Genomic DNA, 27,810 nt, shown 5'->3' with positions numbered 1-27,810 from the left:
GGCAAGAAGAGTTTGCCCAAAAAAATAAAGAACATAATAAATCACTTTTACTCCACAGCTTAGGCTTCTCCAGCCCAACTTTGTTTTTTGTTTTTTAAAAGAAAAAAAACTTGCTACAGTATCTTAACCAGACCATAAAGGGCTACAATATCTGAGCGTTATGAGTACTGCGTCTCCAGGACTCGACTAGGAAACCATTAGCTGTAGTTCCCACGCCACGAGAGATCTTTAATATGCTCCAACACGTTTGGCTCAATGCATCAGACTCGTCACTCTCTCTCCAGAACAGAGACAACTTTAATTCTCGTTTCATACAAAATATTTAATAAATATGACTTTCAAAAATATATTGCCAGATCAACACATAATTCTCAAGTTCATAACACAAAGTCAAAAAAAGAAAAGGGACAAAGTGTTGCCACGATCTCAAAGGGTTATTAACAAATGAGATAAAACATGTTTGTCTTTAAGAGCCTCAATTTTTAAAAAGAAACAAAATGTGCACAGAAACAAAGCGGACTCTTGCAGAGCAAGGCAGTGTATTTATCTGATACTACAGTGTTCCCATTGCTCCCCTACTGTTCAAGTACTCACAGTCTAGCTTATGATATTATGCTGACTAAAGCAGATGGGAATTCTGGCGTGTCATACTGATGTGACTTGCCTTGCAACTTGGTTGATTTCGACAGCCTTTGAAATACGTCTGGGTTAAACTGAAGCTGCTGAAGAATTTTTGTTCCCTTAAGTATTTATCCATTAGTGGCAAGCAATGTGTCTGCCACCATGTCCAACCCTTGCAGCAGCCGTGATCTTTTGTTGTCCTAACCTCACTTGTCTACAATTAAGGTCCTGGCAACAAATAATGAAATGTCCAACGTGTGTATGGGAGGGAAACAAAAATGAAGTGTTTCTTTCAGGGCCAAAGCACCCATCTTTTGTCTTCTCTGAAATTTGGCTTTTATTGAATGCATTGGAAACAAAACAAAACAAAAAAACCTTGAAAGAAATGGTAGGCTTCCACAGCTATCAAAACCTTCAAACTAAACTGGAACGTATAAATAAAAAGGAATGATATCTTAAGGCTCTTGATTATTAAGTTAATAAATCAAATATACACAATGATTAATAAAAAAAAAAAATGTACATATCTACACGTTCTAAATTGTCACATAAATTCTTCATATTGACAGCAACTGCTGACATCGAACCCCTTTCATCTCCCTCCCCACCCAACCCTAAAAATAAAAATAAATAATAAAGTTGATCTTTTTTTTTTTTTTTTTGTGTCTCATTTGACAGTTGCTGAAGTCTAAAGCTGAAAAAGCACTTTCTCCAAATAGAACTAGAAAAAATTCAAACACATACTAAAAATAATTAGCTCTAGTGTTGAACACGTCGGGTAGTTTAAACTCATTGTACAACAATTACACCAGGAGCCCCTTAAATGTGTCCGCTAAAAAAAAAAAAAGAAAAGGAAACTGGGAAATGAAATGCATAGGAGGACACGTTTGCAACTAGTTCTACAGTGAAATGTATACCAGTGCTTTGTGTTTCCAGCCAACCAAAGCAACTGTCACTGCCAGTGTAAGCCAGCTTGTCAAAACTTAAATTAGCACGGGGAAATATCTGAAAATACTGAGGGGGAGGAGGGGGGGTCACAACTGACATGACTATTTACACATGCCAAAGCTCCCCCAGTTTCACCCACCACCTGGGTGTGAAGGCGTAAGGCTAGGTTGCACAGCAACACAGCTGTCTGCTATACAATGTAGTCCATCCTGTTTATGCTGTTTGCCGTCTCCAAGTCTCTATTGTCCTGTTTGTTAGTCCAATTAGCGTGCTTGGATGTCGAGTTGGGATTGGAGATGGTCGCCTTCTCGTCCCTCTCCACCAGTGTGTATGCTGGCTGTTTGGCAAAGCGGCCCTTCTGCAAGTGCCTCTCCTTGTCGTCCTCATCTCCCTCGGGATGATTTGTCCTTATTTTGGCAATGATGGAGTTCTTATTTTCATAGTCTTTAATGGCCACTGTGAGGCCCACGTGCTTCTCTATAGGGTTCTTGATCTGGTTAAGCTGCTCCCGGACGTTGTTGGTCGTGTTGTCCTCTGAGCTGGTCGCTGATGTCCCGTTGTGGTTGCTCTGTTTCCGCCGCCGGCGCATGCACCACAGCAAAATGGAGACCAGCACGAGGACCCAGATGACAATGAAAATGGAGCTGAGAAGGGGCACTAGGTAATCTGGTAGAAGAAAACAATGACAAGTCAGAAAGAGACCACAAATAAAAAAGAATTGACTCAAACGGTGAATAGTAGGATTTCTGTATTAATGCATCAAGCTAGCTCAGTCATTAATGCGCTTTTGCCAGAACAACCTGACCTCCAAGCCTGGAGCTGAAGAGGAGGCTGCTTCTACTTGGCTGTATCAGCAGTCTGCTGTCACCGTACTGATGAATGGTGAACACAAGTGGGAGTCTGACTAAAAGTCCAGCCAGTTGGACCGCGAGCCAATCTAAAGCCATGTAGCCAAGCAGCTCTGCTCTTTCCATTGAAGATCCTGGCTAGATTCTTTTTAAGCTCCATCACAACTGCCATGAGTCGTGTGGGAGGTTAAGGAATCAGTTTACATATACATGGAATGTTTTTTCTTTGGTGTGCAGCTATGTTGTCACTTTTAGGGCTTGGCTCTATCTCATGATCTGATCTTTAGAGAGAAAAAAATTGAAAAAAAATCCTCCCACCCATTTCAGCACATGCAGGTGTGTGCAAGTGTGGAAAACTTCATAATCAAACAAATAGTTTCAGTTCATACCAGTTTTGCTGGGGCTTGGCACACGCACTTCTGCGATGGCGGAGATGATCGTGTTGTTCCCGTTATGCTTGCTAACCAGGTCAATTATCCTTTCTGTGATCTTTTTAACGGGGCTCCCGTCCAAGCGGTCGTCGTCAGTCGACTAAAGGCAAAGAATAAAGCGAGGTGTGAAATTTAAGTGTTTAGTTGTTGTAAACTGAAGCCACAGAAACTCAACCCTACGTCCATAACACATCCTACCGCAGCTGCAAGAACTCTACGATGCAGGTTATGAATCAAAAGCATTTTTTTGTGTGTGCTTTAATGGAAGCAGTCAAACATGGCAGAGTGAGTGGAAGGAAGTACTCACGATGCAGACGTGGATCTCGTTGCTGGCTGAGAATGAGGGGTCACAGGTTATGGACACAGAATGCTCCAAGGAGAAATTCTTGACCACGTATAAGCTCCTCAGCTGCTTACATACTCCTTCCACAGTCAAGCCCTGGACCTGAAGGGAATGAAGCAAATGTTAACAAACACAGGAGAAAAAAAAAAAAAAGGGAGGAAAAAAGGGCAATCAAGAAGAAGAAGAAAAAAAAAGAAGAGCCAAGGCTGCATTTTGGCAGCATGTTCCAACATCCTATCCACCTAATTTAGATTAAAGACCGCAAACTCATATGCTTGTCACTATCTGCTGTCATGCTTGTTAGGCAACTGGCAAGTGATCATTCTATGTGGTGACAGAGTCGCCAGTGGTCCTGTTCAGCTCAAAATCCATATCATCCTGAAATTAATCTCCCCATGTGGTTGGTTTAAGATTGGGATTGGCAGAAGCTAAAAAGTCATGAATGCCTCAGTCTCAGGAACAAAACTTGTATGCAGACAAGGCTCCGAGAGAAATATTCCCCCCACTCCTTCATGGAGCACATTTAAATACATGGCTGAGTTGTTAAGGAGTCTTTCTGCCCTGGAGGAATGGGTAATCTTTCACAGTTTGCTGCTCCCATTCATTTAAGACTGCTGGTGGAGGGGAGGGATGGAAAACGAGCCCAAAACCTGTTAAATTCAATCTCTTCCTCCCTGGTGCCTAGGTAACTCACTCGAGGCATGATCTCCTTGTTGAAGGTGAAGGTGATGTTGGCGCAGCTGTTGTCCTGGTAAGTGGAGCTGGGGTGGCATTTGGTGGGGGGCTGGGGAGGGTCGGAGTGCCAGCACTCTCCCAGCTCAATGCAGGGCTTCACAAAGCAGTGGCCCTCCCTGAGGGGGATGCAGCTCTGGCCTGACGGGCACTCGCCTCGGCCCTTGGCACCCAGTTTGCATGACATCGGGCCACACCACATCTGGAGAGGAAAAACACAGGAGCATTGATACATTTATATTATACTGAGTACGCTATACAGTAGAAAACACTTTCAAACTGTCACTGCCATATCCCCAGATACATCTGCATAACTGTGGAGAGATTTGTATTTCATTTACTACTCTGGGTCTCCAGAGGATGAGTCACACTGTACGAATGTCTAAAAACAAAAAACTGGACCAGTGGTAACAGCTGTCCAAAGATTGATTTGTCTCCACTGCATGTCAGAGATCGTTATGTATCACAAACAAACAATACTGTGATGTCAGGCCAAGTTTTAAATCCATCTCCCAGATCTTTTTCAATCCTACGATGCATTTTCTTGCCGAGGTGAGCTCCACTAGTAAGCCAGCAATGTTCATCTAGCGGTTAGACAGCCATGACGATGACAGCACTACTGTCTAACTCACCCAATCGTCCCTTAGTGGGAACCGGTGTGTGTGTTCGTGTTCTAATCAACTAACTGCATCACAAAATTGGCACTCCCGAGCCAACTCCACCCAGTGACACGTAATGTCGTGGCCCTGCCTACACCTTCTCATGGAAAACAAGGCACCAAACATCAACGCGATCCATTTTGTGCAGTTCTCCGCAGCACTTCTTCCATTCGGAAGCATGACATAGACTTCACAGGTGTGCCGAGCATTCATAAATACTTTACCTTTGTGCACACAACTTTCCCATTGGAACAGTGGCAAGTGTTGCAGTCTTCATCCCATTTCACTCCATCAGGGGTGACGTGTCCATTAACGGAGCAAGGTTTTCTTGTAACTGTGTAAAAGCAGTCACATTGTTAGAAATATTTTCAATTATTATTTTTTCCCCCCTTCATTTTCATATTTGTTGGGGGTTGTTTTCCCCATCATGTGGAGGCTGCTACCTTCTTGGCAGTGGGATCCAGTCCTGTCTGGTGGGCATAGGCAGCGATATCCATTGATCTCATCCACGCAGGTGGAGCCCAAGGCACATGGAGAGGACTGGCACTCATTAATATCTGCCACAGAGGAGAGAAGCCAGGGGTAAGAATTGGTTCCTTTGTGGCATAAAGAGCACAGCAACACAGCATTCAAATATTTCACTCTGCACACAAGTCTAACTGCTAGGCTAAACTCACGAAGGCTGTGCATCATTTGAACAGTACATACTAACCAGTTAATAATAATAATAATGATTACTTAGAAAAAACCAAACAAACAAGCAAACATGCTTTATGCCAGCCCTGGTCTTATTAGGCAGCATCATTAGCAGGTATGCAGGAGCTAAAGGCTGGACTTAGGCGAACAAAGGGTTTGCAATGGGAAAGAATGTGGCCATCTGAAAGCCTTTAAGAGGGAAAACAATCTGTGTAATCAGTGTCAGAGAGCATGGCTGATTAGCCGTTGGCCTGCTAAGCTGGTTTCCCCCAGGGAAAGCAGCGAGGCTTGGTGGAGTGACACCAAAATGACTCAGCCTGGCCTGAAGCCCAATGAAAAGATAATTGGCTGACTAGACCTTCCATTTGGAGTGACTGATGGTCCCGGGCATGCTCTAACTGACTGCTCAAACTGCGATCAGGGGGACGTTCTGGAGGCAGGGTTAATACTCACTGATCCGACAGTCTGGGCCAGCGAAGCCTGGGGCGCACTCGCAGCGGTACCAGTTATCCCCATCGACACAAGTTCCACTGTTGTAGCTGGGGAAAAAAGAGAGAGAGGGCAGGGGGATAATTTCAGTCTGGAATTTTCTCACCAGTCAACTGAACAATTTCTCAAAGATAATTAAAGCAATCACTCCTATTCTTTGTTTTGGACAAGTGTGCTTGGGTTAGGGAGTTCACTAAACAGAGTTAAGTGACTGCATCCCAGGAATGACAGGGGCAGGGTGTATGCCTGGTTCCCAGCAGAGAGTGAAAGTGTCGCAGGTGAGAAACTATCACACGAGGAGGAGCAGCTTGTTTACATGTGTCTAAATCTGCAGGAAATGTTTGGCTTCCACTTACCATGGGTGTGGACTGCAGTCGTTGGTATCTGAAAGAGACAAAAAAAATAGAATGGGGAGGGAGGGAGACGAGAGCAGTGAGCATGTTGATTGTTCTCATGTTTTGTGCACATGACAACAAGAGCACGTCTAAGCTTGCGTGTGCAGAGGCGTGTTGGGCCGGTCGAGCCCGGACTCAGCGCTGCCTGATCACGATGCCTTATTAACAACACTGAGTCGAATCTCACCCTCAAAAATGCAACCCACCTCCCCACCCACCCCTTGGCAACACCCATAATTCCATCCCGACCTTCTCCCTCCCGTCCAAAAAAGTTTCAAGAGGAATTCATGTTTTAGAGTGCATGCATACATGGCAGGGATCCCAGAAAAAAGGGATGGATATATATGTGTGTGTGTATATGTGTGTATATATATATATATATATATATATATATATATATATATATATATATATATATATATATATAAAAATCAGGGAAGTGGAGGAGGAGAGCTCTAGAACAAGCAGACATGTCACTGTTTGGACAGGAATGCAACGAATGAGAGGGGAGAGAGGGGCGCGTGTTGAGCTAGCAGAAAGGGGGAGAAACATCTGTCTCCACTTTCCTGAGCCCTTTTCTCCCTCCTCCTTTGCTTTCTCCTCTCATGGAGCAGCAGCCAGGGAGAGAAGAAAGAAGAGGAAGGAGGGGGAGAGGAGAAAAAAAAAGCTACAGATCAAAAGATGATGGGAGAGTCTGCTCTAATCAGATGCAGGAGTTCACCTTTGCACTAGGTAGCACAATGTTTATCATAATTTAATGGCAGTAACTGTCCACCTTTATCTATTACACCACCACCCTCCGCCCTTTCTTACTTTGGGTGCACGTGGGACCCTCCCAGCCTTCCTTGCAGACGCAGGTGAACGAATCCCCCGTCACCACGCAGGTACCTCCATTCTCACACGGGTTTGGAAGGCAGCTCGAGTTTTTGGCTGAGAACAGAGAGAGAAAGGTCAAGTTTGCTTTTGTCAGTGAGCTTTCCCAAACAACCAAGAGGATCATCAGCACAATCATGAACCTCAACCCAACTCAGACTGCCTTTGACTGGGCTTTTTTTTCCTTCTTCTCCCTGACAGCCTTAATTTTCCTTTTTCTTACGCCCTATATTCTTTGACTTTGAAGTGTACTGTCAGTGCAATCAGGCATTTTAAGCATACGTCTGTCGGCACTCAAAGGAGAGAGAGAAATGGGCGAGATGAGAGTGGGAGGGAGAGCTGACAGCACGAAGGGATAAAAACTGTTTGTGGACCTCGCAGATCTGACAGATCTGATTAAGATCTGACACAACACGGAGCTCTCCCATAAAGCAAACTTCTTCGTGTGCGTGCATGCAGAGATGAAACATTAAACCAAGCTGGATGACTCACCTATGTTGCACGTCGTTCCCTCCCACCCCGGGGAACACTTGCACTGGAATGTGTCACCCTCATCATAGCAGGTGCCTCCGTTGTTGCATGTGGCTTCATCGCACTGACTCTCGCCTGGAGGGTGCATGGATAGTCTTTCTTACATGACACTCAGCACAATGTAGAAAATACTGGGTAATTACAAAGAGCCATTAGCACATACCATGAGCCTGCACAAACAGTCTACAGGGGTGTGGAAAAAATCAGGAAAAAAAAAAGAAAAGCTTACGGGAGTGGCAAGTTTTTCCCTTCCAGCCATTTTTGCATTCGCAGAAGAAGTCCGTCACCAGGTCTCGACATGTCCCTCCATTATGACAGGGGTTGGTGCTGCAGTCATCTATGTCTGGTTGCAACAATAAACAACGGCGTGATTTATGTGCGGCATATCAAACAAACGTCGTGTTGAAAGCTGAATCGACAGGCACCATGAAGGAAGTGTGGCCTTGTTTTGAGGTTGCAGGATAAACAATCGTACTCACTGATCTCGCAGTGGTCGCCTTCCCAGCCGTCACCGCAGATGCACTGGTACACGCTGACTTTGTCAATACACGTGCCCCCGTTGCGGCACGGGTTACTCTCACAATCATTGATGTCTGAAGATGGCAAGAGATGTGTTAGATTTACGACGTGATACATTGCGATCAGTTGTAGATTTGGACTCTGTCCTTACTCTCGTGGCAGTAGGTGCCTCTGAAACCCTCTTGGCACTCGCAGCTGAACTGGCCCCCGGCCTGACTCTGACAGCGACCGTGAGGTCCACAAACGTTTGATGAGATGTAACGCTCTCCTCCTGGTGTGCTGTTGGATGCCACGGCAACCGTGCAGCTATCAATCACTGCAGAGAGGCAATCAAGTTAAATAGTAAAACCAATGACTTTATGAAAGGCTTATTGCAAATTATAAATAAGCCTTAAACCAGGACCCATGTTTACCATAAACAAGAAGGGATGTAAGACACATTACGACAGATCTAAAGGGCAACAGGCCTTTACAGATATAATGCCCATGTGGTTAAAAAAAAAAAAAAAGTCCAGAGGAAAAACAGTACTGTCAAAAAAGAAAAGGCAAATAAAAAGAATGACAGAGATAAGCTGTTATGCTTTCATAAGCAATTCATTCATTCTCTATTTTACTCGGAACTGAAATCCCTTCCTTTGCCCCCGTCTGATCAGGTTAGGTGAGCTGGGTGAATTTGTTCCCCTGTAATCACTTAATTCTTGCCAAGAGCAGAAAGAATCTTGCGCCTGGTATCTGACTCTGTGGTTGGTCCACTCACTCAATTACACAGACGGGGAGAAAGAGAGAGAAATGTGTGCATTCACTGAGGGGGAAAAGAAGAGGTAGCCCACCAAGTCATTACTAAGAACACACACGGTGCTATCAGCCCTTTGCCAGGTTTTCAGGGAAGAATCATCGGAAAAGCTTTGCTGAGGAGAGGGAGGGAGGGCCATCATCAAGAGAGCGGAACAAAAAAACCAAAACAAAACCCCTGCTCACCTTGGCCAAGAAATTACTTTGAGTGAAACTAAAATACAGGTATTGCCCTCATGGGAAAAATGTGGGCAAAGTATCCAGGCAAATAGTGAATATCTGGCCTTATTCAGCATTATACAACATCACAGTGCACAGATCATCTTTCAGGCCCCTCGCTGGGGGGGGCAAAGAGCTTGCAGTACTTGCATCAGGAGACGTACCTTTGCACGTGGTGGTGCGACAGTGGTCCTTAAGGTGAGAACAGTTTTTGCCCTCGTAGTCCTCTGGGCAGGCGCAGTAGTAGTCTGTGGCCAGGTTGAAGCAGACTGCTCCGTTCTGACACGGGTTGGGCAAGCAGTAATCAATATCCAGCTATGGAAGAAAAGGTTTTGAATAGAGAGTAATGAACCTGATAGTTGACATAGTTTCTGCTACAGAAAACAGAGCAAAACCCACAGCATCCTCCCCACAAACTGTGCCAGGAAACAACACACGCACAGCGCTCAGAGGAGGGGAGGGGGTGGGACGAGCCAGAGACATAGGACCCGTCCTCTGAGTCTGGGCTTCAGCGCTGAGGAATGTATCCCACTGTAGCCAGGAGCAGCTTCAACAAAGCACTCCCTTTTTAAAAAAGGAGGACTGTGGAACAACAGCCGTTTAAGAGGGTGGGGCAGGAAAACTTTACAAGCCCAAAAGATACAGGCAGCGCTAGCAAAAAGAGAGGCTTAAAAACGCTGAATGAGGAAAGGGAAGATGCTCGCACGCACTGGTGTGGGATAGTGGTGGGAGTCGTGTCTCACCTGGCAGAGATTTCCTGAGAAGCCAGTCAGACACAGGCACTGAAATCCGTTCACTTCGTCCTGGCAGCGGCCGCCGTTCAGACACGGCGAGCTCGCGCACTCGTCGATGTCCCTCTCGCAGTGCTCGCCGGTGAACCCAGGCGGGCACGCGCACCGATAGCCGTTTACCAAGTCCTGGGAAAGAGAGGGAGAAAGAGAGTATGAGGGAGAGAAGCCGGAGCTAACCTCGCACAGCCACAAATTTGATTAACTGCTTTCAAAGGGTGGGGTCCAAACAATAACTGTCAAACCAGAGCACAGAATGAACAGGACGGGGGGTAAATATCACAGCTACACAATTATTTCAACACATTTTCCTGGCACGGGCTCAACGCAATAATGTTTATGGTAATTCTATCTAGTGTGGTCGAGAAACTTGCGCGCCCCTCCCTCAGAAACCCCTCTGAACCCACTCCTCTCAGATTTGATTTCAGAGGAATTCCACAACAATTCCACTGTCGGTTTGGAGGGAACCGTTTACGGCAGCTATTTATACAACCGCTGCAAATGTCTCTGGCTTTGACAAAAGAGACACAATAAAGCAAACAAGTTGGCAAGCAAACCAGCAATACCAGATAAAGCGAGATGGGTTTTTGACCTTACCTTACAAGTTCCCCCATTCTGGCACTGGTCCTTGCAGTCGTTTATATCTGCACATGAAAACAAATCCGAGATTTAATTCTGAACAGCTTAACTAAATAGTCTGTCTTTAAAAACAAGTCTGTGCTTTGAGTTTCCCATGCTAGGGGCCTTTAAAAACATTGTCGGAGCTGGAGAGTGCTGTGCATGTGAGCTGGATGATGTGGCTGCAAAACTCGGTGCAAAACAGCGTATTGAGCAATCCCCTCTGCTGCCAAGTGAAACTAGTCCCTGCGATTGTTTTGAGCCACCCTTAATCACCGTGGCCTTGGCCACACACAGGCCTCATAATGATAAAGCAGATTCATTTATACTGCAGGAGGAAAAAATAAAAAGGAGGACTGCACTTGTCCAACTCTCCCCAACACCTTCACATTACAGCTTCTATGCAGCATGTAGACGATGAAAGGAACTGAAATATCTAAAAGAGCAACAGGAGCTGGACAGACGTTCTGACCCGCAGCTGCCGCTGCTGACAGGATTCAGACTCACTGATGTCACAGTTCTGCCCCGTCCAACCAGGGAGGCACTCGCAGAAGTATCCACCAATCAGGTTGCGGCATGAGTTGGCATTGACGCAAGGCTTGCTGTCGCATTCGTTGGCATCTAGAGGGTGAGAGAATGCAGTTAGTGGCATGCACACGTGTTGCTGACAGCTGTGAAGTGGTGTAGAAAGGGCGAGCGATTCACCAATTAGACACGTCTTCCCCGTCCACTGTGAAGGACAGTGGCACTTGTAGCTGTTAACCAGATCCTGGCAGGTACCGCCATGGTTGCAGGGGTTGGGAAGGCAGTCGTCAACATCTGCGCAAGAGAAGAGGGTCTCGTGTAAGCAACAGGATATTTTCTGTGAAAAGGTACTGACATTAAGAATGTGCACACATTCAGGCTTACTGATCGTGCAGGAGGGGCCGGTCCAGCCTGGTGCGCACTGACATTCGTAGCCTTGACTGGTTTCTGAGCAGCTCCCTCCATTCGAACATGGATTTGAGAGACAGGCGTGTTCGGCTACAAAGAGAGATCACAAAACAAAAATCCTTGTTGTTTTAATGACAAACTAAGCATCACAAATATACATATTTCTGCCACTGTGCCTGCTAACAGAATATATGTTATTTGTATTGATACTGAAACAAGTCGTGATGTGCAAATGCAGGTTCTGGCTTTGATCCCTTAGAAACGTGAGCCCTCTACCCGCGGTCCAAGCTGTTACACGTCCACGATCGAGTCATTCCTTCACCTCTGAAACCTCCTCCTCTGCCCCGAAAGGCCGCTCAAAAATCCCCCTCTCTCTCGCTCTCATTACCCGCCCAGGCAGACTACACCACCAGGAAATCATCTTTCATGCTAAGTTGACCCAGCCAATGCACCGTGACTTCCCTCTGACTCCCCGCCATTCTTCTTCTGAGAGGCGGCACAAGATGAGAGTAGCGGGAGGGAGAGCGGGAGAGGGGGCAGTCGCGGCACCTCCTTCACAGATGAGTTAAGGATGAGTGAGCACCAAACAAATCAAAAAATTAATGATTCGCTCGAGGAATAACTCGGCAGTAGGAGGTGATCGGCGGACGTCCCCTCGGTATGCCGTGGGGAGGAGGGAAGGGATGCAGCGCTCGCACCCTGGGGCCTCCTTGTTACAATAGCCCAACGCATCGTCCGGTCTGCAGACCTCCTGTTATGAGGGGCATGGTTTCCTGACATCTCTGCAGTTAAGCTGTCAGCACCCTGCGAGCCTCAGATTTAATGAGGAAAAAAAAAAAAACATCATCTCCATGGTAAGTGTTTGCAACAGCTGAACCTTAGCAACACACCCCATCTGTCTCGAGGAGAGAAGGATGACAGGCCCCAAAAGATCAAGATCGGTGGATTACCTGACTCAGGGGCCACTTACTCTGGAGTGGAAACAGATTATTGCCGAGTTACTGCCTCCTCTGATTACAAACTGAAGGCACCTCTGACCTTTTGTCTGCAAGCTTGGTGAGCCCAGAACATTCCCATTTATTCTAACTGTAAGAATGCTTGGAAGATATAGACAACACGGACACTCACCTCTCTCACAGTTGGCTCCCGAGTAACCCTCCGCGCAGGTACACTGGTACTTATCAGGTCCTGTGTTGATACACGTCCCTCTATTCAGGCACGGCTGGTGAGTGCCACAGTAGTTCAGGTCTGGGAGAAGGAGAAAAAAGAAGAGAGGGGGGGGAGGATCACAGTTTGTTTGGGCACAACAGTGGCTGCTCCTACAGTGAGCTGAAATAAGAGAAGGAAATTAACCTTTATCACAAAGGTGACCGCCCCAGTTGATGTCACAAAGGCACTGCCACGGCTCTTTACAGGTGCCGTGCACACAGCCGGGGTGGGGGATGCACTTGTCGCAGTACTGACCCTGCCAGCCATACAGACACCTGGAAAACACAGAGATATAGATTTTTTTATTAGTCTTTTATTTATCCAGGTAAAAAAAAAAAAAATCTCATTTTCAAGAGAGACCCGGAATCATGGATGCAGAAAATTAAAAAAACAAAAACAAGTAGAGACAGACAGTGACAGACGCACAGCCTTCAGAAAAGTTCACAACCTTCACAGAAGAGGTCAGATAATCCACGCGCTGCCTGAAAATGTTAATATTTTAATCTTCCATGTATTCCAGATTCGTTCAGCAGCTACTGAGCCATAATCTTAACTTAATAAAGTACACACTAGCGTGAAACAAACCAGCTCCCACAACTGGGCTGCATCTTAAAAGACCGCAAATGAATTTTAAGTAGCAGGGTGTTTATGTAACGGCCTTTAAACAATACTTGGAGCTGCCGCCGCCGACGAAAGAGGAGCATTTAGCTTTTTACTAAACAAGGAAAACAAAAACCCAACACACTAAATTACAGTTCCAATGGGACCTTTAGCACAGCTAACATTAGCATGCGACTAGACGCTCCCTTTAACATCACTACGCCTGTGGCTTGGCAGCGGCAGACGAGGAGGGTTCAGCCTTCTTGGCTGTTACACTGCTGCTCGTCCTGGTTCCCATGAGTCAGAAGTCAGACTTGCGCCCCGAGGGTGAGGACACAGCCTGCTGACCACTGAAATATCCAGGTTCATAATTACACCGATAATGCTGCTCCCTTTCTCGCTCGGCTCCATAATTAAGACAGCAATCCAGCCCCGGTTGATAAATCGGCTCTTTAAAAAGCTGGCAAAGCGGCGATGCAGTCCCTGCTGCTGAGCCCAGCGACAGGAAACGTAGCGTCCCCCCACCCCCTGCGGGCAACTGGGGGGGGGGAGCGGCACGCTGATTAGCCTCAAGAAACGGACGGACTGTAAAAATAAACGCGGCAGTTAAGTAAACCTCAGTCTGTGATTAAAGAGGCTATTCTTAAAAGTGTGCTAATCCCCCTCCATGAGAAGTGGAGCTGGAATCCCCGCAGCAGGATCCCAAATCATTTACAGTTATTACACAGCCAAATTACTGGGGAATGTGACATTAGACTGTGCAGTTCTGCTGATGCACAAAGATTTCATACCCATGAGAATCTGATAGGTTGCAGCGGTGCACATGTGCCTTCTCAAAGTGTTGTGCAGGCCACAGGTGCACTGTTGTTACTCCATTAGCAACAGCGGACGCTCAGGGTATCACTAAAGACTCTAAAGTCATTAAGCTACGGCTTTGCTGCGACAACGGGGCTGCCAAGCCTGCAGCTAATGTTGCTATGTACTGCAGTTGTTTGAGACGCCGCAACAGCCCAACGATGGGAAACTGCTCACTGACTACAGCAGCAGTAGATCTTGCTTGGAGAGTTTGTTGGCGGAGTGCATATAAACAGAGTTAAACCCTGAGCTTTAAATATAGCCACACCTGTACAGGGACTAAAAGACATTCAGGCTCTTGTTCTGCCAGTAGTCACACAAGCAATTACATGAAACTCGATGATGTCAAAAGCTTGGGAAAAACAACAAAGCTGCAGCACAGAATGAACAAACCTGATCATCCCTGTGCTTGATTTATGGCCAAATCAGACAAGTAAGAAAGCAACCATTGCCTGAACTGTGGGAAGAGCCGGACGCCGTGGGGCCCTTCTCCGGGATGAGGATGAGAGTCGACTCTTACTGCGCGCACACAATGCCCTAACGCCGATACCCTTCTGTGCTGGGCTTTTCCTCTGGCTGTGCGTGTAAACAGCATTAGGAAGCCATTAGCTACATAAACAATACACTTTAAGACTCATCCGAATGTTACACACGATTTCGCTGCTTAACACTTCCCCTCGTTTGGAGAGCTACATTTCCAGCAGGGCTGTGGCAGTCGAGCCCTACTGCGCAGACTGGCAGCCCCCATCCACAAGAGCTCCACGAGAGATTTACAAGCAGCTCAGCCTACATCTCTGTTAAAGCCCTGGTAGTGATAGTCTGTTGGCTGGGAAGCCAAAAACATGTACAGAGAAAGATCTGTGCCATGTCAAAACTGGTGCTTGGACACAATCCCTACACATCTAAATGATCACCACCACAGGCTTCTGGCAACACACCCCACAGCAAGTGAAGGCACTTGAATCAAATGGCTCTCTGCGCAGGGTATTCTAGCCAAAGAAGATAAAAGGCTGGCTCAGTCCAAAAGGAGCGAAGACTGGGATATTTTGTGGGGAAAACAACATTTGGACTGTTAAAAGAAAAGAGGCTTAGATTAGCTGTTGTCCCAACTGATATTAGATGACAGCTGGTAAATAATCAGCATACTGATATACATAAATTGGAAAACATTGGTAGAACTTATTTTGAGAACACCATCATACATTTTGCAAAGTAATCAAATCACTTTTTTACCAGAGGGTGCAAATAATTCAACTCTGGGTAGTTTGTTTTCACTCATGTGTGTATTTTTGCTTCGTTTTTAATCTGTGAAAATAAATCATTTGAGCACGGGCCCCTGATGTGCAAACATCATCACCCTTCAGCTTACGTCACTGCGACTTTGTGGCTAGATTTTTCTACTCTTTTCCCCTTCGCTTCAAAAAAGCGCCTCGAGACACATCTAGCGTCAGCCACCGGTAGTGTTTCACCGCAAGCACGCGGCTCTTTCCCACCGCAGGCGAACTACTTCTTTTTTTTTTTTTTTTTTCCTGTGTCTGAGCTGGTTGCACCTGCAAAGTTTTTGTTTTTGTGGTTTGTTACCCAGGAGAAGAATGCGCATGGTGCGAAACACTGCATAAAAAACTCTCTCATTGTACCAGGAAATCGCTCAAAAATCACAGAGTATGGGGATTTTGTTCGAAAGACACATCCCTCCCCTGGAAACGTATGTTTATTGACAGTTTATTACTGCAGAAGCTCAAACTGTTATATTTGAGCAAGCGTTGGTATTTGGAATATGGAGGAATATGGTCGAGGGAAGTTCCCTTAGCTGACATCCTATGGATCAGGAAGTAGTGTAAATGTACAAGAAGGGGAAACTGGGTAATCAACGGTCGGCATTTCATTTGGAAAAGTGCAGAAAAGTCTCACGAAGCAGCACTTACTTGCATCCACCTGGTTCCTTACATGATCCGTGCTCAGTGCTGCAGCCCTGTCGACATATAGCTAGAAGAAGAGGAAGAATTAATCATTTAACTGCACGGTGACTAGATTCACACTTGGCCTGTGGCAGTTATAACAGCAAATAATATGATTAGCGCTATTTGACATTTCTGTCTGTAGAACAATCAGAGCTGTTTACAGACAACCATGCATGCCTTGCCAAAACTACCCTGGATCCAACTTCTCCTGGTTGCCCTCTTCACAGCCCACAACTGTTAGTCAATCAACATTTAACAACATTTTAGTGACATACAAATCAGCAGACTGACAGTCTAAGAACCGCAGTCTCATGGCATGAGACATTTATTAAACTGATTACTGCCCAGGCTTGTTTTTAGGAGGAAATATGATTTTTTTCACACTCCTAGCAGGAAAGAAGAAAAAAAAGAAAGGAAAAAAAGGGGGGGCAGAACGGAGATGTCATTCAATTCAACAGAAAGCATTTCCTTCATACACATAAAGACTAATCCTGCAGTCTTACGCAGTTTTCTCCAGAAGCATCTGTTTCAAAGTGACTTCTTCCATTACTTCATGCTGCCATCTCACCCAAGGCCTCACCTGTGTTGCAGTCAGGTCCAGACCAGCCTTCCAGGCAGGTTTTGTTTCCATTGTTGTCACACGTATAATGCCCGAAGAACTCGTCTCTGGGCCGACAAAACTTGTTGCAGCCGAAACCGTAGTAGTGCTCGTCGCAGCTGACCCGGATCTGGTATTCAAACTGGGCTACGGGGCCGTTGTGCGTCAGCTTCTGCCATTGCGGGCTGGGGTTGATCATGCCAGAATGAGAGGCTTTTTCTATCAACCTCCCATCTACACCTTAAAGGGGGGGGGGGGAAGCACAAGCAGTCGTACTTGTGAATTTCATAGTAAAGGAAAGAAAAATACTATCTTTTTCTGTTCTGGTTCTTTTGAGTTTCATCAAATGTTTGGGCCTGAGAGGAGAAAACAAAAACACCCCAACATCAGTGGAATGCAGCATCCTACATTACGCTTTTGGCTTTTGCACTTTGCTCCGAGAGCCTAAAACCGGACCAAGAATTCTGACACAAATTGCAGAAGATCCCTTACATAGCAGATTATATGTAATTAAAGCAACTATGTGTGTTGGAGAGGAAGAAAAGTAGTGGGATGAAATGCAGGAAAGAAAGAAAAAAAAAAAGGATGCGGGTAATGAGCACTTTTAACTGCTTTTTTTCTCACGCTTCCCTTTCCAACTCTCCATGGTTGGTTTGTGATTCTCAGGTTTACAGCTTGAGGAAACTGCTGGTCTCTGACGCTGCCCTCTGCATCTGCTCAGGCGAGGACAGAACTGCAGCCGCCGTAAATTACAGTGCGAGGATGCCACAGTCACTACTGGGAAGCCAGCCAGTGTGCCATCAGCACTTTTCCCCCCAGTCTGCCTTCCTCACATGCATTTTTTTTTTTTTTTTGGGCACCAACAGCTCCCAAAAGTATTGAAATCAACACTTGGAAGATTCCATCTTCACTTCAGGAGGGAACCAAGTTTATGTTTTGATTGTAAAGATCCACACAGAAACAGACCTGCGTTTTAGTCAATGTGGAAGAGGTCACAGCTCTGGCAAATAGAGGACGGAGGCGAGAGCCACGCTCGCAGAGCAAACACGCTCACCCCAACCTCCAGACACCGCACCGTCTACATGCAAGCCCTTTCGCATTAACACCGCTCATTCACTCGCGCTCGCTACTCCATGTCTAAATCTTCCACCTGGGAGAGAATGAAAAATGTGTCACAGTCATCATTTACTGCGCTCACACGAGCAGGGGTGGTTGACCGCGAGGTAAATCGCTCCTGTGTGTAGTATGATGCAACGCAGCGCGGGGGGGCGGGTGGATGGCCCGCTGTTATTTATTTACTACGCTGTGTACGGCGGCATCCTGAAATCACAGTGCCCGGTGATATTTCGCAGTACTCTGGAATCCAAAGATTAACCGTGTGGTATTTCTCTACCGACTGCTGGCCTGCAGTGTCAGGAGTAGCACGCCCTTGCTACCTGCTGCCTGGCTCGTAGCTTAACATAAATCAGACCAACTTTAAAAAGTTTAGAAAGGACATGCTAGAAAAGAAAAAATTTTTTTTTAATCTAATTTAAAAAAAAGGAAAGCTGGTTTCTCAAACACGCTATAAAACTAAACAATTCATGTTCTACATTTACACAGGTGTTTTAACTTGAGCCAGATGTTTTATTCTGTTCAGGAATCTGTTTAGATGTCGGTCAAACACACGAAGCCTACAGAACCTCAAGCCAGCCTGCTGGAGGCTCAGAGGCTTAAACAGCACCTCATGTGTACATTCGGGGGGCTTTTCACACCAATGCCCTAATGGGTCTCCGGGGAGCGGCAAATACAGCAGAAAAGACCGAAACCTCGCTGAGCTCGAAAAAGACATAAACAAGCACGGGATAAGGCCCTGCCCTCATCTGGAATCACAAAGCTGACCACCAGCCAGCAGGAATCCCAGCAGGAACCAGAATTTAGTCAGGTTGATCGCATAATTATGGGAGGAGCAGCTCAAGTCTCAGAGTGGCAGAGTTGTCAAAAATAATTTCAAGCAGTTTAAGTACCAATATTTCACAGATACCCCGCTGGGCCCTCTCTTACTCTGCCCATGTGAAAATCCCCACATAGCGCCACCTCCTCTCTCATAGTGGTGTCTACTTCTTGTCACTTGTCCTACTCACTCCAGTTCACTAGCATTTTGCGTGGTGATAGAAAGCTGCTTTTGTGGCTGAACATCTTTTTATAATCATCTTAACCCCCACCCGTCTGTGGTATTGACCATCTGTATTTTTCAAGGCATTTACCCAAACATTATTGACTAGTAGTCGTCCACCGCACATGCTCTGAGCTCAGCCCGCCTATATGCCTGCGGTCATGCACAGGCCAGAGGTCACTTTAACCTCAAACAGAGCAGAGCTCTGAGGCTTCAGTCTCCTACACACCAGTCAAAGCCTCAAGCTGGTCGGCTGGATGAACTATGTTTCACGCCTCAGTGACAGTGAGACAGTGTGACCCCGACCCTGGCTGGCAGCACCCGCCATCAGTCATGAGCCAAATAAAAATGTTTTTTCTATTGGGGGAGCAGCGAGGCTCTGTTGTCTTAAAAAAGAAAAAAAAAAACAGCCCTCCCCAATCCCATCTTCTTCCTCTTACTTCCTTTAACTCATCTCCTCCCTGTAGCCACCTGTCAACACACTTTAACACACACGCACACACAAAACCACCCAGTGGACCATGTGGAAGAGGGCAGGGGGGTTCAGGAAGAATCAACTTCCTTCCCTGACCTTCAACGAAACTCCTCCCAGGCACTGCTGTGACAGGGGGAAAGGAAAAAAAAAAGAGAAAAAAAAAGAAGAAGAAATGAACAGAAGGTAAGATGGAGATACCAGACAAGGAGAAATACTTACCACTGGTTTCATTGTTGAAGTCCAAGGCTTCCACTATCAAAGTGTAGGACCTCTGAGGAAGACAAGACATACAGGGAGCGTTAGTGGAGAGGAGGAGTTCCTGCATCATAAACAAAATGACTCAGTGGCAAATCTTTTGAAAGACTTCATGATAAGTTCAGTGAATTACGTCACAGTAGTGCCCTTGTGGTTTTTTTTACTGACCATGCAAACTAACTCGTAGGAGGTTCACACGTTCTCCCATTTATCGGGAATGCTGCAGTTCTTGGGCCCATTTATCTGTGAGGTCTGAGGGCTGGAACGTGTTTTTCCTCAAGTGTCATAAATGGTACATTTGTAACGCCTACGAAAAAAGAGACTAAAATCCAGAACTTTTCCATTTCCCATGACCTCACCAACCTTGCCAATGACGTTTCATCTGCCTCTCACCGGGTTAGCCCAAAACAAAGCCTAGTACAGAAACCAACGTGAACTATGAACAATAGTCCCGTTGATCTGATTAAGAGGATAAGCTCGAGGTGGTGCGGAGGTCTCTGTGATTAGAATGGCAGACACAGTGAGCAGTGGTCTGGTCTAGGTGGACAAGCACCCGGCAGGACGGCGCTGGACGTGCCAAAAAAAACAACCGTAAGTCAAAAATAAGAGCGCACAGAAAAAGCAGAGCCAAAGATCTGTCTTCATATTAGCCGTTGTAACAGTTTTTCCCCAAATACAGTTTTTCCACATGTTTATAAAACGGTGGTGAGAGGCCAGTTGATTCCTTTTATATATTTTTTTTCTTTTGCAGCGTAGGTGGGGTTTTCAGTTTCATCCTAATTTATGTACTTCAATAGGCGTGCTATGATGAAGCCAGGCAGAAGTGCTTAGGAACGCCACTTTATTTTTTAAAGGACAAGCAGAAAAATGGGACACACACACAAAAAAAAGCGTGAGATGGTGAAATGGGGAAAAAAACTGAAATACAAGAAAGGGGAAACCACAGAGAAACTGAATGAGAGCTACACTCTGGAGGGCCCGTCTACATTTCAGCACTGCCAAAAACGCTTTGTCCGATTCAGGGTCGGTAGCGCTCACACCGATATCGGCTTACACATCCACCCTGCGCTGCAGTTATGAGGGAATCGGACAAAGTGTCTGCGAGCGCACACGACAGAGTCCCAGAAAAAAAGCATGCGGCTGTGAGAAGGTGTAATCCACTTACATTAACTTGGGCATCCAACTTAAACACCTACTTGTTACATTCACACGCGTACTCGGCCGTAGCAGCGATGCTTGGAGGCATTTCAGATATATATAATTCTTTTTTTTTGCATGGCCTCTTTCTGCCGCAGCAATGACTTCACGATAAACAAACCAGCTTGAAGGAAAACCCCTGGTCTCTTTCCACAGAGGAACAAAAGGGGGCATGAGTCATTCCTGATGCTTTTTCACGGCTTCACCTTGTTTTCTCAGGCATTCGCCTTTCCATCTTTCCAGGAGACATTCGTCTCATCCCGTGCCAGTATTTCGCTGCAATCAGGGCAGCCATTATTTGAGATGCAGCGCTCATCAGCAACAGCCTTTACAGTATATTCTGACTCACAATTGAATGCAATCGCTTGCTGCAGAGCTCCAACAAGTGAGTCAGTAGTTATGTGATACCTAATCACCTAAAGCCACAGCCCAACCTACAGAGAGTTGCTTTAACAGTAGGAACAAGAGTCTTCTGGCTTCTCTTCAAGCATTAAGTAGTATTGTGTAAATGTTGTCATTCACCTCCTGTGACCAGCACTTGACACAGTTGCAAAAGAGTAGACTTCTCATTAGAGAACCAATACTCCAGCGTAAAGAACAGCGCTTGGATACATCTAGCAAATGTTTACAGACTTTTGAAATATCAGGATATCACCCATGTGACAGCACAGCACACGTGGAGAAGTCATCTTAAAAAATGGGAACTCAACTGAAAGATAAAAAAAAAAAATGACGAGAAACATCTTTGGAATTTTGTTTTGTTGTTTGCACTTGCCAACACGTTATCATTCTACTGGCAGTTAAATAGGGAACAGCAATGGATCCCTGCCAAGTGAAAACATCAACAAGCCCGGATTCACCTGCTGCACAGCAACATTTCACAATGTGTCCGAGACTGATGGGAAAGAAATCCCTCATTGTAGTGAACTGGGCGTTAACAGGCGTCAAATCTAATGGAGTACTCCTAAAATAAGTAAACAAAAAAATATACACAGAAAAAATTCTTTAACGTGACACACACACTTACACACCCATATCTTCTATCATTAGACTTGCCTGAACACGGACGCTTTTGAAGCTATGCAATCGTGCAGTCACGTGATCGTGTAGTGCTCCTTCGTTAACATGATTAAAAGGGCTCGCAGTTAAAAACTGGGGGGGAAAAAACAAACAAACAAAAATTCGATATCGATGTTTTCTGTTCTGCCCTTTTTGGCACACTCCTAATGTTTCTATACCACGGGGTTCCCAACGTCAAGTGAAACATCAGTGCGGCTTGATCCAACAAGTAGCTTCCCCATTAATGGGATGTTTAGTTTCATGCTAAATAACTGCTCCCAGAAAGTGAGATACTGGCTGGCTCCTCATTCGCCAACACTCCATAACTCCTTGGCGCTTTTCAGCGCCGAACCGTCTGCCACTGCCAGGTTCACTTTTCCCAGGCTCCCAGCTGACTCACTTCTCCTCTTTGAACTACATAGCACACTCTCTAACCCCCTCCCCTCTCTCACACTTGCACACAGACACACACATCCAAGTGCAATAAGTGTGGCCATATGTCTTCTTATCTTTCCGGGCCAAGCAGGCACTGTCCAACAGACAAGCGGCATAAGCGATAAAGATCATTCCAGTTCGAATCACATTCACTTGCCAAAAAACACTACTGAATCCTCTCAGTAGGGGAATTTTTCCCCTCACACACCCTCTTATCTTCCCTCTTTCTGAAAATGAAGCCATTTGATGTACCATTACTAAGAAATATAAGGGGAAAAAAAGTACAGGGGGAGAGGGGGTGTCTCATGGAACAGGTCAAAGGTCTAAATAACGGCAAGGTAGAACAGATTGGACTAGTCTAGGCTTCAGTCAGCACAGAGGAAATGTAAACAGTTTCATCAAAGGCATGTTGACTTTCTGTATCAGCTCTCCTGAGTCAATCACTTTCATGGTATCAGCCTGCAATCTAACCAATGATTGGGGCTGCTAAATAACACACCCTGTTTGCCACCAAAACCTTGGTTCAGTCCTGAAAAGCCCGCTCTTGTGATCTTCTTTAAAGCCCACTGGCTTTCACTGATTGGGGTTGGAAGGAAGGAATGCATTGTTTCCCCAGGACTTTTTCATCACAGGAGTTACACGGAGACTCAGTTTATGTATCCTGTTAAAAGGTACGTCGGCCCCTGGTACAAACAGAACCTCACCCCGACCAAAAGAATCTCACCTTTTGCCAACTAAAACACGAGGCACCGCAAACAGATTACTCACAAGGCAAAGTTAATCAAAACATGAACCCGAGTCCAGGAATGAAAACCATATCGAAGTGTTTAAAGAAGCAGGCAGTCATCGGTCTTTGTCAAGGTTCACAGGCCATTAAGGGAAAGAAACAAAATTAAAAGGTGCAGGTTATCTTTTCCAGTTAAATACATATTTTCGATTCATGTCTCCCTTCCAAGAAGCTGCGAGCAACTGATAAGAAGTGAAGCATCAGAGGGCATTATGTAATGCCGCGGTGACAAAACACAGCAATTACACTATTATAAAAAATAAAACAAAAACCCAACAACATTCTTTTCTCTCTTTCACTTGAGTAATTTGCACTTAACTGCCACATCAGAGCCAACTACAAACATGTCATTACTCCCACTGCTCCCACGCTCACAGTCCGACTGAGCTCAGCATTGTTCTTTGACGCACCTGATCCCGGTTCTCAGACTGCTTTGACTCACTCCAAAACCCAAAAACAGGGATACCACCGGGTCTCAGGCCTCAGAGACACCAGAGGTTTTCTTTTTGTTTGGTTTTGTTTGGTTGGTTTTTTTCAAAATGGAAAGATACTTTGAAATCCAGGCATCACTGGAGCGAGGGAAAGGAATCGCTCAAAGATACAGACGATGGCGGGGAGGAGGGGACTCCAGAGCAAAGTTCTGGCCTTTGCCTTTTACAGGTGTTACACGGGCAAATTACTGAAGGCCTGAGAGCCAACCTTTATATCACTGCTGAGTCTACTACTGCAGCTTCCTGTTGCTTGCCCTGCGCTGGCATTACAGCTGCAGTGCATCTATTATGCTCTGTAATCCTCACTGTAGTCACCGAGGGCTCACTATTGTCCCAGCTTGCCACTGTAGCAGGGCCCTCACTTCTCTGTGGGGCACAAGCATGAGGCGGACATTAACCAGGACCTGCACAGGGCTCTGAAACACTTCTGAAAGAGATGTGCGGCTGATGTCATTCAGCTGGATGCCTGGCTCTTGCCTCTACCTGATCTAAGCGCATGTGTGTAGCCTCATTAAGTGCCGCAGTTACCGTGGGTGGCAAGGTTAAAGCGATGAAATGCCTGGGGTCCAACCGAGCGTGACTTAAACAAAGCCCTTAGCCTGGACAAGAGGCCAACTTCATGCAGCTCAGTAGAGAGGATGAAGGGAGAGAAAGAGTGGGGGGCTGGGGGGAGTTTCATGAACTCAGAGTACCCAAGAACCCAACTGCACCACACTGCCATCTGTCCACAACAGCCAATCAACTGATGAAAAGGACAAAGAGTGATATCATACCTAACCTGACAATTGTTAATGTGCAGTGAAGTAAAGCACTTAAAGTGAAGGATGGGAGAAGCTAGCGAGCAGCTCCAAACTCCTGATTTCTACAGATATGGGTTCAAAACAAGTGACCTGATGGATTGTGCAGAACTTTTTTCTTTTTTAGAAAAACAGCATATTTCTATGTATCTGGAGATTTTAAAACACGACATGGACATCCTTCATTAGGCCCAGAACATGCCTGGAAAGAAAGCATTCACATTATCAGCGTGCGAGAAGAGAAATGTGAGGAAAGCGAGCAGAGCGCCGGGTTGCATTTCAATGTCAACAATGTGCCGTTTCCAAGCAGAAATGGTTTTATCCAGTAAGATGAAACTAGTCGGGCTGCAAGGATTAATACTAACTTAGTGTTGCCATAGTGTGAACATAAACACAAACCTTTGTCTTTTAAAGAAAGTTGTGAGGTGCCAGAGACTAAGAGGAGAACAAATAAAAGTACAGGCTAGATCAAACTGCACGCCATCCTGCTGAGAACATGATTTTACTGGCAGATTGCAGGGAAAACACAAATTTAAATGATCTGTTCGACCTCACAGGTAAGGCACACAACAATGAACCACATGAAAGGGGAAAACTGAAAAGTCCACTTCTTCCCCCACTCTCATCCTCGAGGCCTTTCAAGTGCAGTGCCTGAAATTACAACAAGAACCTCCATCAAGTTTGAGGTAAAAATAGCCTTGATGTAATTGAACAACACATACCAACAGACTGTGCCTTTCACCCATCAGGCACAGCAGAGGAGTTTGCGGGCCAAGCTGTGGGGCCAGTCAGTCTGTGCAGTCCTTTTTTTTTTTTCTTTTCTCCCCCTTCTTCTCTCTCACTACATAGAAATGTGCTCCAGCATGGCAAATCATCTCCCTCTCACAGAGCTACAACACTCCCACAGGCCTGTCAGGCCCATTTATTTATTCAATGAGGAAGAGCTGACACTCAAGGAAACCAGAAAGTGGGTTTTCACCCTGGAGTTGCTGTACTGTGCTACATGACCAGCTTTGCCAGGAAGGCAGACAAGGGGAATCTGAGAGTTAAAAATTATTTTAATCTACTCAATCGGGCCAGACAAGGGGGCACACATTCATAAGGACTGGTAGGAAAGGAGGAAACCCATTCAACACATTAATAACAACAACAACAACAAAAGAGTGGATTTCTTGAAATGTTTCATCTTTTTTTTTTTCTACTAGATTAGATGACCCAGGAGTTCAGATTAACTGCAAGTCATAATCTGCCCACTTGCACTCCCTTAAGCCAAATTCTAACTCGGGTTTTATGATTATATGTAACGCGGTTTTAACAACCTTACACATAAGCAGACAGGTCTAGGCCTGATGGTGCAAAAATGCCTGCACCTGGTCAATTAGCGCACATAATGAGGAGGGGAGGGGGGGCGCTTTCTCAAAGGGACAATTCACTGAGAACCAAGTGCCAAATGAGAAACTCACTCTTTGTTTGTTGTGCTTTCTATCCTTTTTTTCTCCTATTTTTTGAGGGGAGGGGGGTTAAGAATGATTGACAGGCAGTAATTGCGCAGAATTGCCCTGCAAACACACATTTTCTCTCTTTGGAGATTTTTTTTTTTCTTTCTTTTCTTAGAGTCTCCACTCACCGGCCAGGCAAAACTGAAGGGTAAAACTATCCTGGATTTGTCATTCCTGACAGAGCTCTTGAAAGAAAAGGTATTCCCTCCCAGGACAGGCGTAGATCCCATTCCGAAGCTGCAGGGCCCTGCAGCGGAAACTCTGGACTGGTATTCCTTTAGGCAAACTTTAAAAAACGTATTGCACTCGTCCCGTGTGCACTTTCTATCCGCGCCGCTCCGTGCGCCGTCGCAACACACGCCGCTCAGCAGCTCTCCGTTCGCATTGCGCATCGATAAGATTTGTAACTCGAATTGTCCGGATCCCTCTGACACCTGTTGAAGACAGAAAAGTGAGTGCAATGGGACTGTGTGTGGAGGGGACTAAACAAAAAAACAAAAGCTACACTTTTAACACTTTTGCGTCACATGTACGCTAGTTTTTACGCACGCAGCATGCTAACTGTTGAGATTTTTCTTGCAGAGGCATGCCTACATGTAATGTTAGCATAGCTGTGAACTTTCAAAGGCGACACGCATGCAGAAAGCAGAGGACATCCAAACGGCCCGAACTGAGTGACCTTTCCCGCTCGTTTTCAGCGGAAAAAAGGAACCAATCCACGTACCTTCGCGAGAAAGCAGAGTAAAAAGGCAGCAACCACCGAGCCCCGTCTCAAAATCATGCCTCCGGACTGCTGTTGCCACTCGTTTGTACTAATCGTCTGGCCGACACACGGCACCAGAGCTCTCCTCTGGTTTAAACATGCACGAGTGGGGAGCAACGATTTGTTCAGTGGAGCGCAGGTTCCTGATTCATAGACCTTCCTAGTACGTCCCTCAGGTTCTCCGAGCCTGTGCGCCTCTTCGTTTATCTTACACTCTCCACTTGTTGTTGTTGAGCAAAGTTTACACAGTAGCCATGCGGCGGCCGAGCTCACTGCTGACTGACTGCTGCTCAGAGTTGGAGAAAGCTACACAAGTTCAGCAACGAGGGAGTGTCCAAGCCTGCAAACTTCATATTCATGAGCGCTAAGCCCGGCCCCATATTTCTTTCTCTCGTTCTCTCTCTCTCTCTCTCTCTCTCTCTCTCTCTCTCTCTCTCTCTCTCTCTCTCTCTCTCTCTCTCTCTAACACACGCACGCGCGCGCGCGCATTATTATGAGGATAACCATAAGGACTCTTTGGCAGTGCTGTGGTGGAAAAATAAAAGTGGAAATAATCTATGACCCGAAGTCATTTTGATACTCATAAGTCAGCACAAGCCACAAACATAAACGAATTATACCTTAAGACACGCATCATGCTCCACCTCCCCACTTCTAGATAGATTTTATCTGTTTTTAAACGATTGTTATTATTTAAACGCTACTCTCACCACAGTGTATACTCTTATTTTACCTCATAAAGATTTATGTCAGCTTAAAAGATGGACAGAGCGAGTTCGGCTGGGTTTTACCCCCCTCCCCTTCAATATTTGAAGCAATAAGGAACATACTAAATCATCTGGGCTGCAAAATGGGCTCGCATCAAGGCCAGTGCTGAGTCAAGGGCAGATTCCAAATGCATGGTATGTCAGAGAAGCCTTGGATAAAGAGCATAAAATTCCACAGTAGGAAAAAAAAGAAGCTCAATCTCTTCGCCTTTTTTAAGCACACTTTATGGGCAGAAATACTTAATTGTCTGACATTTTAAACAACCTAAAAGTGGCAGCTTGATAGTATTAGGAGTATATGCAACAGTGCCCCCAGAGTGGAAGACATGCCATAAGAAATGTAACTTACATTTTAAAGCTGTTTCCAATCTGCTTCTATAGCCAAGCATAATATCGAGATGGGAAACCCCGCTGTCTGGATTTAGAGCTTCAAGGTTCAAAATCACTGATAGTTTGCTGAAAGATGTTATTA

General features: G+C 45.7%; 1 protein-coding gene across 1 annotated transcript; it reads right to left on the bottom strand.

Moving 5' to 3' along the window:
* Window positions 1-1,400: 1,400 nt before the first annotated feature.
* jag1b (jagged canonical Notch ligand 1b) lies at window positions 1,401-26,844 on the bottom strand. The gene is made up of 26 exons (XM_085368819.1): window positions 26,533-26,844; window positions 25,937-26,242; window positions 19,508-19,559; window positions 16,641-16,898; window positions 16,025-16,085; window positions 12,789-12,919; window positions 12,564-12,683; window positions 11,412-11,525; window positions 11,208-11,321; window positions 11,010-11,123; window positions 10,482-10,528; window positions 9,840-10,013; window positions 9,261-9,411; window positions 8,237-8,401; window positions 8,046-8,159; window positions 7,796-7,909; window positions 7,528-7,641; window positions 6,976-7,092; window positions 6,124-6,151; window positions 5,732-5,817; window positions 5,026-5,139; window positions 4,807-4,916; window positions 3,886-4,125; window positions 3,156-3,293; window positions 2,807-2,948; window positions 1,401-2,235 (listed from the first exon to the last, which is right to left on the bottom strand). Exons 1-26 carry the CDS (start codon window positions 26,587-26,589, stop codon window positions 1,760-1,762), a joined length of 3,657 nt encoding a protein of 1,218 aa, XP_085224945.1. The 5' UTR covers window positions 26,590-26,844; the 3' UTR covers window positions 1,401-1,759.
* Window positions 26,845-27,810: the final 966 nt, after the last annotated feature.

Source organism: Diplotaxodon limnothrissa, linkage group LG13 (assembly GCF_057381915.1).
Source record: "Diplotaxodon limnothrissa isolate DT_005_m linkage group LG13, D_limnothrissa_male_GT1.1, whole genome shotgun sequence".
Taxonomy (NCBI): domain Eukaryota; kingdom Metazoa; phylum Chordata; class Actinopteri; order Cichliformes; family Cichlidae; genus Diplotaxodon; species Diplotaxodon limnothrissa.
Note: the sequence above shows the minus strand (reverse complement) of the source record. Positions and strands in the feature narration are given on the sequence as shown.